General features: G+C 39.3%; 1 protein-coding gene across 4 annotated transcripts in view; it reads left to right on the forward strand.

Annotated features, from left to right (window-relative positions):
- Window positions 1-13,734, forward strand: part of LOC137296644 (protein-serine O-palmitoleoyltransferase porcupine-like) — a 28,061-nt gene extending 14,327 nt beyond the window's left edge. For all 4 annotated transcript variants that reach the window (XM_067828460.1, XM_067828461.1, XM_067828462.1 and 1 more), the window contains 8 exons: window positions 140-246; window positions 2,162-2,287; window positions 3,647-3,747; window positions 5,686-5,762; window positions 7,283-7,346; window positions 7,555-7,640; window positions 9,250-9,354; window positions 9,538-13,734. In XM_067828460.1, coding sequence (XP_067684561.1) covers window positions 140-246; window positions 2,162-2,287; window positions 3,647-3,747; window positions 5,686-5,762; window positions 7,283-7,346; window positions 7,555-7,640; window positions 9,250-9,354; window positions 9,538-9,636 — 765 coding nt within the window. In that variant the 3' untranslated portion in view covers window positions 9,637-13,734. The remainder of the gene's footprint in view (window positions 1-139; window positions 247-2,161; window positions 2,288-3,646; window positions 3,748-5,685; window positions 5,763-7,282; window positions 7,347-7,554; window positions 7,641-9,249; window positions 9,355-9,537) is intronic.
- The last annotated feature ends 35 nt before the right edge of the window (window positions 13,735-13,769 follow it).

A 13,769-nucleotide genomic window follows, 5' to 3' on the forward strand; every position in this document is an offset into this window, starting at 1 on the left:
CTCTGAGATGATGTACCAAGAACTGAAATCATTAGTGTTTCTTGAGTTTAGATACCTGGCATTGTAGACTGACATTTCAGGTAGTTTCTATGTCTGTGTCAATGGAGAGTTATATTGTGTGACCCTTATTTTCCTGCAGTCTCTCTCATGGGTGTGGAAGGTGGTGTCCAGCGCAGTTCTCTCCCTTGTCTGTCTCATCCACTCAACCTGTCTCACCCAGTGGCTCATCCTGGACAGTGCGAACAAGTCAGTAGCCATGTAGTGATGTAACTGTCTTTACACAGTAGTCATGTAGCTGTCTTACAATGTAGTCATGTAGTTATGTAGCTATATAGCTGTCTCACACTGTAGCAATGTATTGATGTAGCTGTCTTACAGTGTAGCTATGCAGTAATGTTGCTGTCATACAATGTAGCCAAATAGTGATTTAGCTATCTAGAATGTAGCCATGTAGTAATGTAGCTCTCTTACTCTGTAGCCATACAGTAATGTAGCTGTCTTACAATGTAGCTATGCAGTGATGTAGCTCTCTTACAATGTAGCCATACAGTGATGATGTAGCTTACAAAGTATCCATTTAGTAATGAAACTGTCTTACAATGTAACTGTTTAGTGATGTAGCTGTCTCACAGTGTAGCCATGTAGTGATGTAGCTGTCTTACAATGTAGCTGTGTAGTGATGTAGCTGTCTTACAGTGTAGCCATGTAGTGATGCAGCTGTCGTACAGTGTAGCCATGTAGTAATGAAGCTCTCTTACAGTGTAGCCATGTAGTGATGTAACTGTCTTACAATTTAGCCATGTAGTGATGTAACTGTCTTACAGTGTAGCCATGTAGTGATGTAGTTGTCTTACAGTGTAGCTGTGTAGTGATGCAACTGTCTTACAGTGTAGCCATGTAGTGATGTAGTTGTCTTACAGTGTAGCCATGTAGTGATGTAGCTGTCTTACAGTGTAGCCATGTAGTGATGCAGCTGTCTTACAGTGTAGCCATGTAGTGATGTAGCTGTCCTACAATGTAACTGTTTAGTGATGTAGCTGTCTTACAGTGTAGTCATATAGTGATGCAGCTGTCTTACAGTGTAGCCATGTAGTGATGTAACTGTCTTACAATGTAACTATTTAGTGATGTAGCTGTCTTACAGTGTAGCCATGTAGTGACGTAGCTGTCTTACAGTGTAGCCATGTAGTAATGAAGCTCTCTTACAGTGTAACCATGTAGTGATGTAACTGTCTTACAATTTAGCCATGTAGTGATGTAACTGTCTTACTTTTTAGCCATGTAGTGATGTAGCTGTCTTACAGTGTAGCCATGTAGTAATGAAGCTCTCTTACAGTGTAGCCATGTAGTGATGTAACTGTCTTACAATTTAGCCATGTAGTGATGTAGCTGTCTTACAGTGTAGCCATGTAGTGATGTAGTTGTCTTACAGTGTAGCTGTGTAGTAATGAAGCTCTCTTACAGTGTAGCCATGTAGTGATGTAACTGTCTTACAGTGTAGCCATGTAGTGATGTAGCTGTCTTACAGTGTAGCCATGTAGTGATGCAGCTGTCGTACAATGTATCCATGTAGTAATGAAGCTCTCTTACAGTGTAGCCATGTAGTGATGTAACTGTCTTACAATTTAGCCATGTAGTGATGTAGCTGTCTTACAGTGTAGCCATGTAGTGATGCAGCTGTCGTACAATGTAGCCATGTAGTAATGAAGCTCTCTTATGAAGTAGCAATGTAGTAATGTAGCTGTCTCACAATGGTCAGGCTGAGTGACTTGGTAGATGGTATGTCTTTGAGCAAATGTGGTCACTGGCTTATCTGACCCATAGCTTTCAAACCTTGCATGTTGCTTATTTTCAACAACTAACTCGTTCATTTTCTTCACACTTAAATGTAATGAAATGCATTTTTGTTAATCTTAATTAGGAATCTTAATTAGTATGTAGGAACCATGTCATGTGAAATCCTGATGTGTATTCATATATCCATGTAGTAATATTGACTTGTTGTAGTATCACTACCAGTATTATACTGCAGTGTAGAGATATTGGAACATGGTGCTGAATATGCATGAAGGAATAGAGACGGTTTCACAGATATGATCTACCTGAGGTTTCTGAGTAGTGTGTTCAGTTCAGTTGTCACTGGAGCTTGCATGTGTTTCAGATGGATAATAGCCTATCGGGATGCCCAGTCCTTCCGCTTCAGCCACTACTTTGTCAGCTACATCTCGGAGACAACATCGACGCTGTCTGGTCTGGGCTCGACTGTTGTGGAAGACCAGGTTCTCTGGTGAGATCTAGGTTACAGTATGAACAGTTCACCACTACATGGATAGACACATTGATCTGTAAAGTTCATTATTGTAATGGCAGCTCTGTGTACCTCCCTTAGCTGCATTAGGATGTGTTGATTGTTGGTTTGAGTCCCACATTTTCCCTGATGATAATTCTTAGTTTGTCAGCACCAATACCATAACTGGTGGTTTCACAAACACTGGCATCACTTCAGCCTTCCATCACACTTTAATTGGAAATGCCATCATATGTCTTTTCATGGTCAGAAACATCTGTACACTTATACCTTTAAAGATGCAAGATCTTTTTATCCCATTATCTGGCCCTCTGCATTAATTATAAGGGAGATGAAACATGAACTGATTGAGTGAGTTAGGATGGTTTTAGCATTATTCCAGTAATATGGTAGGGGACAGCAGAAATGGGCTTCACACATTGAACTCATGTGGCAATCGAACCTGGGTCTTCGGCATGATGAGCCAACGCTTTAACCACAAGGCTACCACACCGTCCCCTGAACTGGTCCACTTCAGAGTCATCAACTGTGACAGTATTACATATTCTTGAGGATTATGAAAAACTATTTGTACAAGTCCAGTCTCCTCCCTAACCTAACTAGGCTGGACTTTGTTGGCTGACTGTAGCACCAGCAGTGGATATTATGTGTTTTGTCCCAGCTATGTTCTTTTATTGCCCATTCAGGCCCATGAAGATCTGTGTGAGAATATTGATCTTTACTTACCCATGCTTGACGTAGGAGCGACTAATGGGATCGAGTGGTCAGACTCACTGACTAGGTTGATATGTCTTTGGTTCCCAGTTGCACAGATCAATGCTCATGCTGTTAATCACTGGATTGTCTGGAAGTGATTCAATTATTTATGGACTGCCATTATTTGGCTGTAATATTGTGGAGTGCGGCATAAAACCAAACTCTCTCACTCACTCAGAATCAATCTCACATATCACTTGCTTCAGACAAATCAGTGGCATGCTGTCTGTATGATCATATCAATAAACAAGAAGTGAGTCTTCCTCACAAAATACATACAGATGTTTTTAACACCATGATAAATAGCGTGAAAAGATTTGTTAAAATTATGCATGTGCTCATTCGACAGTAAAGATATTCAGCACGTTTTAACTGTCCCAACTGTACACTGCAATCACCATTTTGTTTATGTACAAACTTGCTCTGGATGTAGATTTTGTGATTTCGATAAGACTGTGTATAATCTGGTAAAGAGATACGGAACAACTAAAGCAAAGTTTGGTCGAGGTCTGAAACTGGACCTTTCATTCTCAGTGAACATCTTTTCTTGGCTATATGTTCATCCCCCCCATGTTGTCTTAGGGAGAAGTCAGTGGCTCGACCGTTGAGTATGGAGCTGCCCAGATCACTGGTGGACGTGGTACGGAACTGGAACCTCCCGATGCATTACTGGCTGAAGACATGTGAGTAGCTTTTAAGGGAGCAGTCACTGCGTGATGATGTAGTGCTGGCATTTGTTTCTTGGTCTAACCAGCTGTTCTCCATTTGATTTTCTTGACAGTAAGTTGACGGTAAGTAGTGATTAATGTCGGTAAAGTCTCTGTTAATGTATTCAGTTATAAATATCTAGGAAATGACCTTCAGACCAACAGAACAGGGTATAAACAGTCAGCCATGGTATCTGCTGTAAATATCTAAAAGTGTTTAGAAACTTGTATTTGTGCATTTGAACACTGTACTCATTAATGTGTGTACACATTACCCTGGCAAAAACACAAAGATTATATGTGTTCAAACTGCTCACACATCACTTTGCTCATTGGTTCAGTCTTATGACCATCTATCCCATCAGGTACTCATTCACTGTCAGAACAGTGGTATTGTAACCGGGTTGTGCTGGGTATAGAAGACATCCAAACACAGGCTACGGGTGTGACATTTTATTTGCGGAAGAGCAGTATTGACACCCTGTAACACAATACAATAACAATAAGACAGTATCATAAAAATCAGTGTTCTATCTCAGAAACATGGTTCATCCTTTATATACAGGTGATTATCTCGGTCAAAGAGATATAAAATCATTGTTTAGATTACACAAATGGTTTATCAAGGGTGATAACTCTATGTATGTGTAATATACATGAGGCATACCATAAACAAAAAACATTATGGTTATGGATTATATTACATGTTCTTAATAGTAAAACTAATTATCACATTGTGATACCAGTGATATGAAATGTAATCAGAGGTACATAGTTGTCATAATGTACTGTTTACAATGTATACAAAGAACAATAATTAATGCTGAAATTATCCATACCCTGTGGGTGTTACCAGGGTGTAAACTGCCCTGGGCAGCCGCCTTACACGTTGAATGACAGTATTCACCTTCACAGGAACACAAAAATACAAATATATGACACTCAGACACATAATGGATTCCCCTGTCTAAACTACACTACACTAATACTACACTAAAGACACGTGTCTCTAATGATCAGTGAGGGGAGCGTTTGACGTAAACAGATATAATACATTCAAATTGATAACACATTCACTCGCTGAACATCCACACAGGGAGATTCACAGAGGGAGGTTAGAACAGATCAGAATATTTTATCCCTACAGAGACAGTACCTATGTTGACATAGAATAAATATATTAAATACATTGAAATGTGTTTTAAACATAGCTAAGTCTACCTACTTATAATACATATTACTAACCTTGAACAAGACCAATCCTCTATCCCAAGTAGTGTCTGTGACTAGTCTGTACGACCCGTGAAGGTCTCGGGGTAGAATAGGCCTTCAGCAACCCATGCTTGCCACAAAAGGCTACTATGCTTGTCGTAAGAGGCGACTAACGGGATGGAGTGGTCAGGCTCGCTGACTTGTCATCGGTTCCCAATTGCGCAGATCGATGCTCATGTTGTTGATCACTGGATTGTCTCGTCCAGACTCGATTATTTACGGACCACCGCCATATGGCTGGAATATTGTTGAGTGCGGCGTAAAACTAAACTCACTCACTCACTCACTCACTCACTAGTCTGTACGTCAAAGTCTTGTCAGGGTGGATGAAATGTGAACAGTTTAACTTGACCAATGAAAGCAAGACTTGGGTTAAAACAAAGAGACAATGACAAACATGGAATAAGCTGAAACCCCTTTACAATAACAGGCTGCTCCAAAAGCATAGTTAGGAGAGGTGAAAGATAACTGCTATCCTCACAACTCTAAAATACCACAACATAACAGCACCTGAGTTAGATAAAACTATTTACAAGAAACTAGGAGTGGTGTTTGCCACAGTATTTTTTAACAAAGTCACCTTTCCATGGTGAGGCTAATCGTGCTATAAATGTGTAATTTTGTTGTTCTCCTATGTTTCAGATGTATTTAAATCAGCAAGGCCCTTGGGTAATTTTATTGCTGTCCTGCTAACATACGCAGCCAGCTCCATCTTACATGTAAGTAGAGAGGTAGCACTATGTGGTTAAGTCGTGAAGATGCACCATGTGGAATACTTGTCAGGGACATATTTTGCAACTTATTTTGAATTATATATTTCTTTGCTTGTGGAATTGACATGACATGAAATTTGCACTCTGACCCCAGATGACTTCTTTGTTTGTGTACAGGTTCATGTGTGCCATGGCTCACTGAGAAAGTCTGTAAAAACTGTTAATTCTTTTATATAGGGCTGTAGGAGTCAAAGTGATTTTGTTGTACCTTGCGAAACTACTGATCACAGAAGACGTCCACTCCATATCTTGAAACTATCAAACCAGTGTATCAACCTTCCAGAAATGTTTGTTCAGCTGACAAATGACTGTGGGCCAGTGACTGAAGATTTACTGGCCAGACTGTATTTTTCACCAGTGGTTATTTCGCACACTGGCTATGCTATGGCACATTCTTCACCTCAGATATGCTCTTTCTTTCACTACCTCTACATCTGGCCTGAAGAACCATCTGTTCCCAGTGTTTGCCCTGAGGCAGAACACCTGCGTATTTGATGCACAAATTATCTCAAATACACAGTGAATTTAGGAACTGGAGTCATTGTTGACACAATGCTACTGGACCTTTAGTTTAAAAAAACTGTATTATTGTGATAAGCAGTATTTGTGTTGTTTTTGGTCATTCTGAAATGTTGTTGATGAACAGAGAATCGCTGAGAATGTATTAGAAAATGTGCAAACACCATCAACATCAAAGTGAATTTTCAGACATATAGCAGAATGTTTATATCACACCTTACATGGATCTATATCAATTATGTTTCACCCATAATTTCAGTTGTATACTTCAACACTATCTGCCTTACAGGAATCCCTGAATTGTTCATACGGTTTAAGATTGAATTACAAATAGTCTTTGTCACCAATACCAAGTGTTTCAGTGAAACCTCATAAAATATATCAGATGGTTTGCTCTGAATGGACCACTTACTTGAAATGTAAGCAAAGCCAGTCTCAGATTTCACACTGTGTATCCGACTATCTGTTCACCTACTTTTGTTGCATACACCTACGCACTAATTTTAGAACATGCATGGGAAATCTATAGTAGCAGGCAAAGGTTAAATAGAATAGGTGTATTCCAATGACCTCCTAGATTCATCACAATAAATTATATTTTCTGAAAGCATGACGCCATGACTGAGGCAAACTCATGCACACCGACGATGGTATTTGTCCTCGTTTCTATTTGTCACAAAAGAAACAGAAAGACAACAACAATCAGCATATTGTCAGAATGTTTCAGAAAACTAACATGTCACATTTGTGCAGATATATTGCATGAAACAATGAAAGTTTCCCTTGAATAGTCCGGTGACACATCAGTAAATTGTAGCCTTATTATTACAGAATTAATGTAAGACATTGTTTTTACGTGATATATCAGTCGTCTATCTGTAAATTGTTTGACCATTAATCACGGAGTGTTGCCGTAAAGTCAGCTACATGTATGTTTTTTGTTGCAGGGCCTCAACTTTCAGTTAGCAGCAGTTTTACTTTCATTAGGATTTTATACATACACAGAATATGGTGAGCTATGGCTGCTTTCATCACTGAGACTTACGTGTTCTTTGACTGTTTGAATAATGATGCATGCACATCTTCATTGGGAGAGTTCATGAAGCAGCACTTGTCGCTCATTTCACTGTCTTCCTGTTTCACAGTTTTAACGTAGAATAAAGACATTATTATGTGAAATATTTATCACCAACTGAAATGAATTTTTTCTCTGTTGCAGTTCTGAGAAATAAATTGTCCCGAATCTTTAATGCTTGCATTCAGGCAAGACACTGCAAAGAAAGCTGTGAGCACACATACAAACAAGTAAGTTGATCAGTTTTGAGGACAGAAACAATATGTCCTGGAGCAGACAATTCCCTATCATATAAACATAGTAATGTATAAAGGAACTTCTTTAATGAAGGTCAGTGTAAAGAGCAACGTCCTCTTGGATCTGTCTGCTGCTTTTAACACATTAGACCTTTCCGCCCTCATGGAAACTCTACAGTTATGTCTTGAAGTCACTAGCGATGCATTATTATGAATTTGATCATGTCTCACAGAATGCAAGCAATCAGTTATCATCGATGAGGTATCATCGGAGTGCAGAGAATTAAGGTTTGGATTGACAAGGCTCTGTCATGGGCCTAGTCCTGTTCGAAGTATACTCGTTGGTGATCTATCACAATCTCAGTTATAATCTCTATGCTGATGACACTCAGCTATATCTCCCATTCAAGAAACTAACTGCATCTTTTGTACATAAAACCCAGCAGACAATAACAAATTGCATTGCTGAGATCAAATGTTGGATAAACAGTAATTTCTTTTAAACTGAACAATGACAAAACTGAGATTCTCATCATCAGCTCCAAACAGAGTTCAAGGTCGCCGGAGTTCAAATTGGAAACATGTTTGTTCAGTCAGAAAGCCATGCTCAAAATCTAGATGTCATCTTTGACTCGACATTAAGCAAGGAAAATCATGTCGGTAACATCTACAAACCTGCATATTTCTACCAAATGAACATCAGACAGATTAGCAGGGACATGGACACACCATCAGTAAAATCCCTGACTCAGTTAGGTTTGCAGTTGTTACATCACCTCTAGACTATGGCATCTGTCTACATCGACAAGCTACAGTGTGTTGAAAACACAGCTGCCAGACTCATAACATTTACGCATATGTATGTGCACATAACACCAATCCTTGAGGACTTGCACTGGCTCCCTGGTAAAGACAGAGTTGTGGTCAAATTTTGTGTGTTTGACCATGTATGGGCTTGCTCCATTCTGTCTCCAGGAACTAGTCAACCTTTACAAGTGTGGAAGGTCACTCAGATCAGCTAGTCAGCAAAGCTTAGATGTTCCGTCTGTCCATATCACAACATACAGGGACAGAACATTTAGCACAGCGGGTCCTATACTCTGGAATGGATTTCCTGAAAATGTCAGAAAATAAGAAATTCTGATTCAACATAGTATGTAACACGACTTTAATTGTTCAGTGCTATGACAGGTGGTTATGTTTCAGCAAATTTAACGTTATATTGGCTCCGCTTACATGTCACTGATATAACTAAATTTGCATCTATATAACCACTATGTACATCCCCAATTCATCAAACTCAGTACATGTATACAGTTATCCCCTAAATATCAACAGTTTCCGATCTTGTCTCAAAACCATCCTCTTCAAACATGCATTTAACTGAGTGCACATGAACAGGACTCTAATTTGATTTGATTTGATTTGAATGTGTTTTAGTCCATGTATTACATATTTTGGCCCTCTTAGCCGACAGTAGGTTTGAAGGTGTTTAGGTTTACTATCCAAGTCTTGTCAGATACGGCTCTATTCTGAAACTGTTAATGAAACAGCTTTAACACTATACTTGTTACCAATGTGAGTCTATGTGGGTCTGTTTCAGGACCACCCTCTAGTGCTACTTACCAATGTGTGTCTGGGTCTCCTCTCTGTCTTTCACCTTGCGTACCTGGGGCTAATGTTTGATAGTAGTCCAGAAGAGGAAAAGGTAAGTGTTTGATAGATTCCTCCAGGTGAGATATTGTTGAAAGTGTTATGGAAGCTTTTACCATCAATGAGTTTGCTATATTGCCAATTGCATGATCAGTTTGACATTAGCATCTAAAGAAATTGTTAAGTTGTTTATGCAGATGACTCTGGCTCTCTGCTGACACTGTGTGCTTGTTGCCAGGGCTATACAATGACTCACACCCTACGGAAGTGGTCAGCCTTGGACTATGCCAGTCACTGGACAGCTCTGGGGACCTTCATCTTCTTCTGGATGATCTAGCTGAAAAACACCATCCTCCACAAGGCCACTGGTTCTCTCAAGGACAGTCTGTCTCTGATCAGCAGGGTTTGTGGCATACTGGCTGTGTAAGGTGTACAAATGTATTATTGCAGAGAGTGTGGTTAGTGAGGCTGTGTAAGGTGTATAAGAAACGAACTGCAGAGAATGTTCAATGATGCCTTTGATAATCTTGATGTTATGATAACTCACCACTGTACCCTGGATGCATCTGTCCCTTGGCTTGCTTTTTATCCAGTCTAGGTTTTGTCAGAAGAACAGGCAGTAATTTCTGTCAATAACAGTTTCCACATAAGACAACTGTTTTAGGTATGTAAATACCACTGTTTAAAAAGCCCAAAGAATGCAGAATATTCGTGCTGTTGTTTTCTGATCTTGTCATAATACAATGATACTTTTTGTAAAAACTTGTGAAGGTATCCACCAAACACCAAAAACCATCTCATGAGGACATCACTGCTGATGTTTGACGACCTGGCTAAAGAAACAGCACAGGTAACAGTCGTTAAATGTTCAAATTCTAATTACGCTCATTTAATAAGGTACCAATTTTAGAATATTTTGGGTATTTGTGGGTTCTTTTCGTGTTATCAGTGGTAAAACTGTTAAGACATAATGTGCTTTGAAGATATACATTGATGTGAGAGATCCTGAAAAGGTGCTATTTTTTACACATATCTGACACCATTGAATCACATTGTTTTGGCAAGTGTTCATGTATCTCACTGACAGTCAAGGAGATGAACTGGTGTTAATAGTGACAATCATGTTCACATAGTTCTGCTTAGACTTTAAGTGAATTAAAGTGTTTAATTTGTATAATGATAGCATGAGCTCAGAGGTGTGTTACTGCTTTTGGGCACACAAAAAATACTCTAAACATTTTACCAGTTGTCCAACATGTCACATTTAGTCATGCAGAGTTATCTCCCATGTCACTTTTACTCCCTGATCAACATGGTGTGGTACAGTGTGTGCTTCTCTGTGTGGCCCGTTGTGATTTGTGCGTCTTCAGGAGTTGATGTGTCTGATCAGATATGTGTCTGGGGCTGATGTTATGTGTGTTTGAGATGATATACACAATCAGAACTTTGTTTATGTGTGGTGCGGAAGATGTTTTCAGGGGGCTGATATAACTTATTTGCTGTACAGGCACACTTTGATGCCCAAAAGAATCAAAGTATCTGTGACGTTTTTAGGGAATCAGTTGGCAACCACTGAAACAGATACAGGTATATGTGAAGACTAATGTGAGGGACATTTGCTACTTATTGACATTGGTGAAATAAAACTGACGAAATGTGTGGTTGGACAAAACGATACAACTAAAACGTTTTCAGAAATACCTTGTCTTCTTTTGCAGCCTTTACATTCAGAACATCCTGTTTACATTTTTTGACAGAAATTTGCTCTGAAACCTTCTGTTGGTCATACCAGGAATTGAGATGCTTCAACTGAGTGATTGGAGCAGATTTAATAACCAAGGAACTTTTAAAAATGATATCATTATTACTGTGAGCATGTTTCCTTGATTGTCTCCTTCATCGTCTTAATTGCCAATCAGTGTTTTACAAGTTCAAAGCATAATGAAAATTGAACCCCTGTGATACAGCTGTAACGTCACTATATCACACAAGTGTGATGTAATTGTCATATTACTAACATAGACCATTGTTGAATATTCATCTCTTGAACCATTGTTATGTATCTGTAATATCACCAGCTCTGACCATTGTGGAATATAAACCCATTGCTATATCAGCTTTTATTACGTGTTATTAGAACATGTTACATCATGTGCCAAAGTTGACCAATGTAATTCATGTGGTGACTGGACATGTACTGAAGGCTACATACATGTAACCATATTCTCGTAATTGTACTACACTGAAGCTCATGTGTAAACAAGCAGGGATACAACAAGCAGGGTTATAACTTAGGCATGCCCAATGGTGATATTTGTAAACAAGCCAAAGTATTGACAGTCACTCTTGATATTACTTTCAGGAGACACAGACTCGTGTCATTGTTGATTGGCATGTATATTGCACTCAAGTTTAAGCAGAAATTCATTTCAATTTCTAGAGTCATCCCAGCAGTTTACAGTATATCTTCTGTTATCACGGTCATCTGACTTTTCCTTGTTAGGAAGAAAATATATATTTGTTGTTTTTATGATATTTATTGAGATGTAATTAATGTAGTAATCTCCGTTCGAGAGTGTTTTTTTGTTGCAGGTTTTACATTTACCAACCGCAATGTATGATCATCTATACCTGTCATAAATCGTCAGGACTTGATTTCTCGGAATGTGTCATCCCAGCTTGTGCTTATACTTTGTCCTTCAATTAGTGAGCATGGTTTTACACCAGTTTTTGCAAAATTACAGCAATGTCATGATAAGGCCCGCCAGAAACGGACTTCACACAATCTATTCATGTGGGAAATGAAACACAGGTTTTGAGCGTGACATGGGAATAGTTTAACCACTACACTACTCATCATTTGATGAAACTTGGCGTATTAGTCTCCTTCATCAGATGTTCAAGTCCAGTGACGAGCCACGGCAGTATCTGACAGCAGAAGTAGGTCCTCCACATCCCTTTTAGCAGCAGCAGCAGACTAAACGGTGGACTTAAGTGAATGACTTTAGTTTTATGCCACACACAGCAATATTCCAGCTATGTCGCGGCTGTCTGTAAATAATCGAGTCTGTACCAGACAATCCAGTGATCAACACCATGAGCATCAATCTGGATGATTTTGAACTAAGGATATGTCAACTAAGTCTGCAATCCCGTTAGTTAGATCATACAACAAGTATGAGTTACTGACGTTACTTCTAACGCAGAGCCTTATGGGTTGAATGATGTATTGAATGTGTGTCCAGTAATGTCAATGGTCACTGTTTATACTGTCTAGCATCAGGCTGACTCGCCTCTCACTCTGTGACTTGACATCCCTGTATTTCCCAGCCAACTGTACAAACACATTGCATGGTGATTCCAGACACCTTGTTTAATACTGATAGCTCATTTCAACTCTGGGGATGGTGGGTAGCCCAGTGGTTTAAGCATTTGCTTGTCATTCTGAAAACACAGGTTCGATTCCCCACATTGGTAGAATGTGTGAAGTCCATTTCTGGAATCCCCTACCACAATATTGCTAAAAGCGGTGTAAAACCCAAGTAACTTACTCACTCTTGTCCACTCCAGTTCAGGACATATTTTATCTGCTTCATGTGGGACCAAGGCCAAAACCTTGTGGTCAAACCATCTGCTTGTCTTACTAAAGACCTGGTTGGATTCCCCTTGTGGAAACAATGAGTCCATTTGAGGTGTCCCCTAATATTGCTGGAATATTGCTAAAAGCTCTGTAGAACAAGGCTTGCTTACATTTATTTACATAACTATGATATGGCTGTAGCATTCTGATGGGGACACAACGTTTGACCATTGGAAGCGTCACAACAGAAAGTGTAGTTTCTCCCTCTCAAAATGGGTCAGTGATGTATGTCATCTTGATATTTTCATCTGGTCACAAGCTCAACTTGAATCATCCAGACTGATATTTCAAGAAACTTCTGGAGTTGGACACTGGGACTATGGAAAACTTTTCATGTAATAGAACATCTCTCTTCATGTGCAGTCTTTGAATATGACAGGCTGTTGTGGCACAGATCATGTAGTTTCAAGCAGTCCTGGCAGGTGGAGGGATGCTGACACAGGTGACATGAATTACCTGTGTTGGTTGCAGAAGAACTGGGTTCAAAATATACAAGGGTACATTCTCCAAAACCCCTTGTGTCTGGGTATTGTGAGGGATATTGCAAACAGTAGGGTAGGCCATATTGAACCACTGCTAGTGTCGAAGGTGGGAACTTTAATCTGGTGTTGAGAATGTGGGCTTGTGGATTGTCAAAGGTGATGCAGGTCCTTTGTCTTTGGGTAGCTAAATGATGTTATTAACAATGTCAATTATACATGTGATGCTATTCATATTGTTGAGATATAAGACTGAATGGATGTTATGGCGCCACTTGTATAGCCAATAAAGAGGAATCTCATTTTGTAATAATCAGTGTTGTGTTTGTAATTATTTCACCATTGAGAAAG

Source organism: Haliotis asinina, chromosome 9 (genome assembly GCF_037392515.1).
Source record: "Haliotis asinina isolate JCU_RB_2024 chromosome 9, JCU_Hal_asi_v2, whole genome shotgun sequence".
Lineage (NCBI taxonomy): Eukaryota > Metazoa > Mollusca > Gastropoda > Lepetellida > Haliotidae > Haliotis > Haliotis asinina.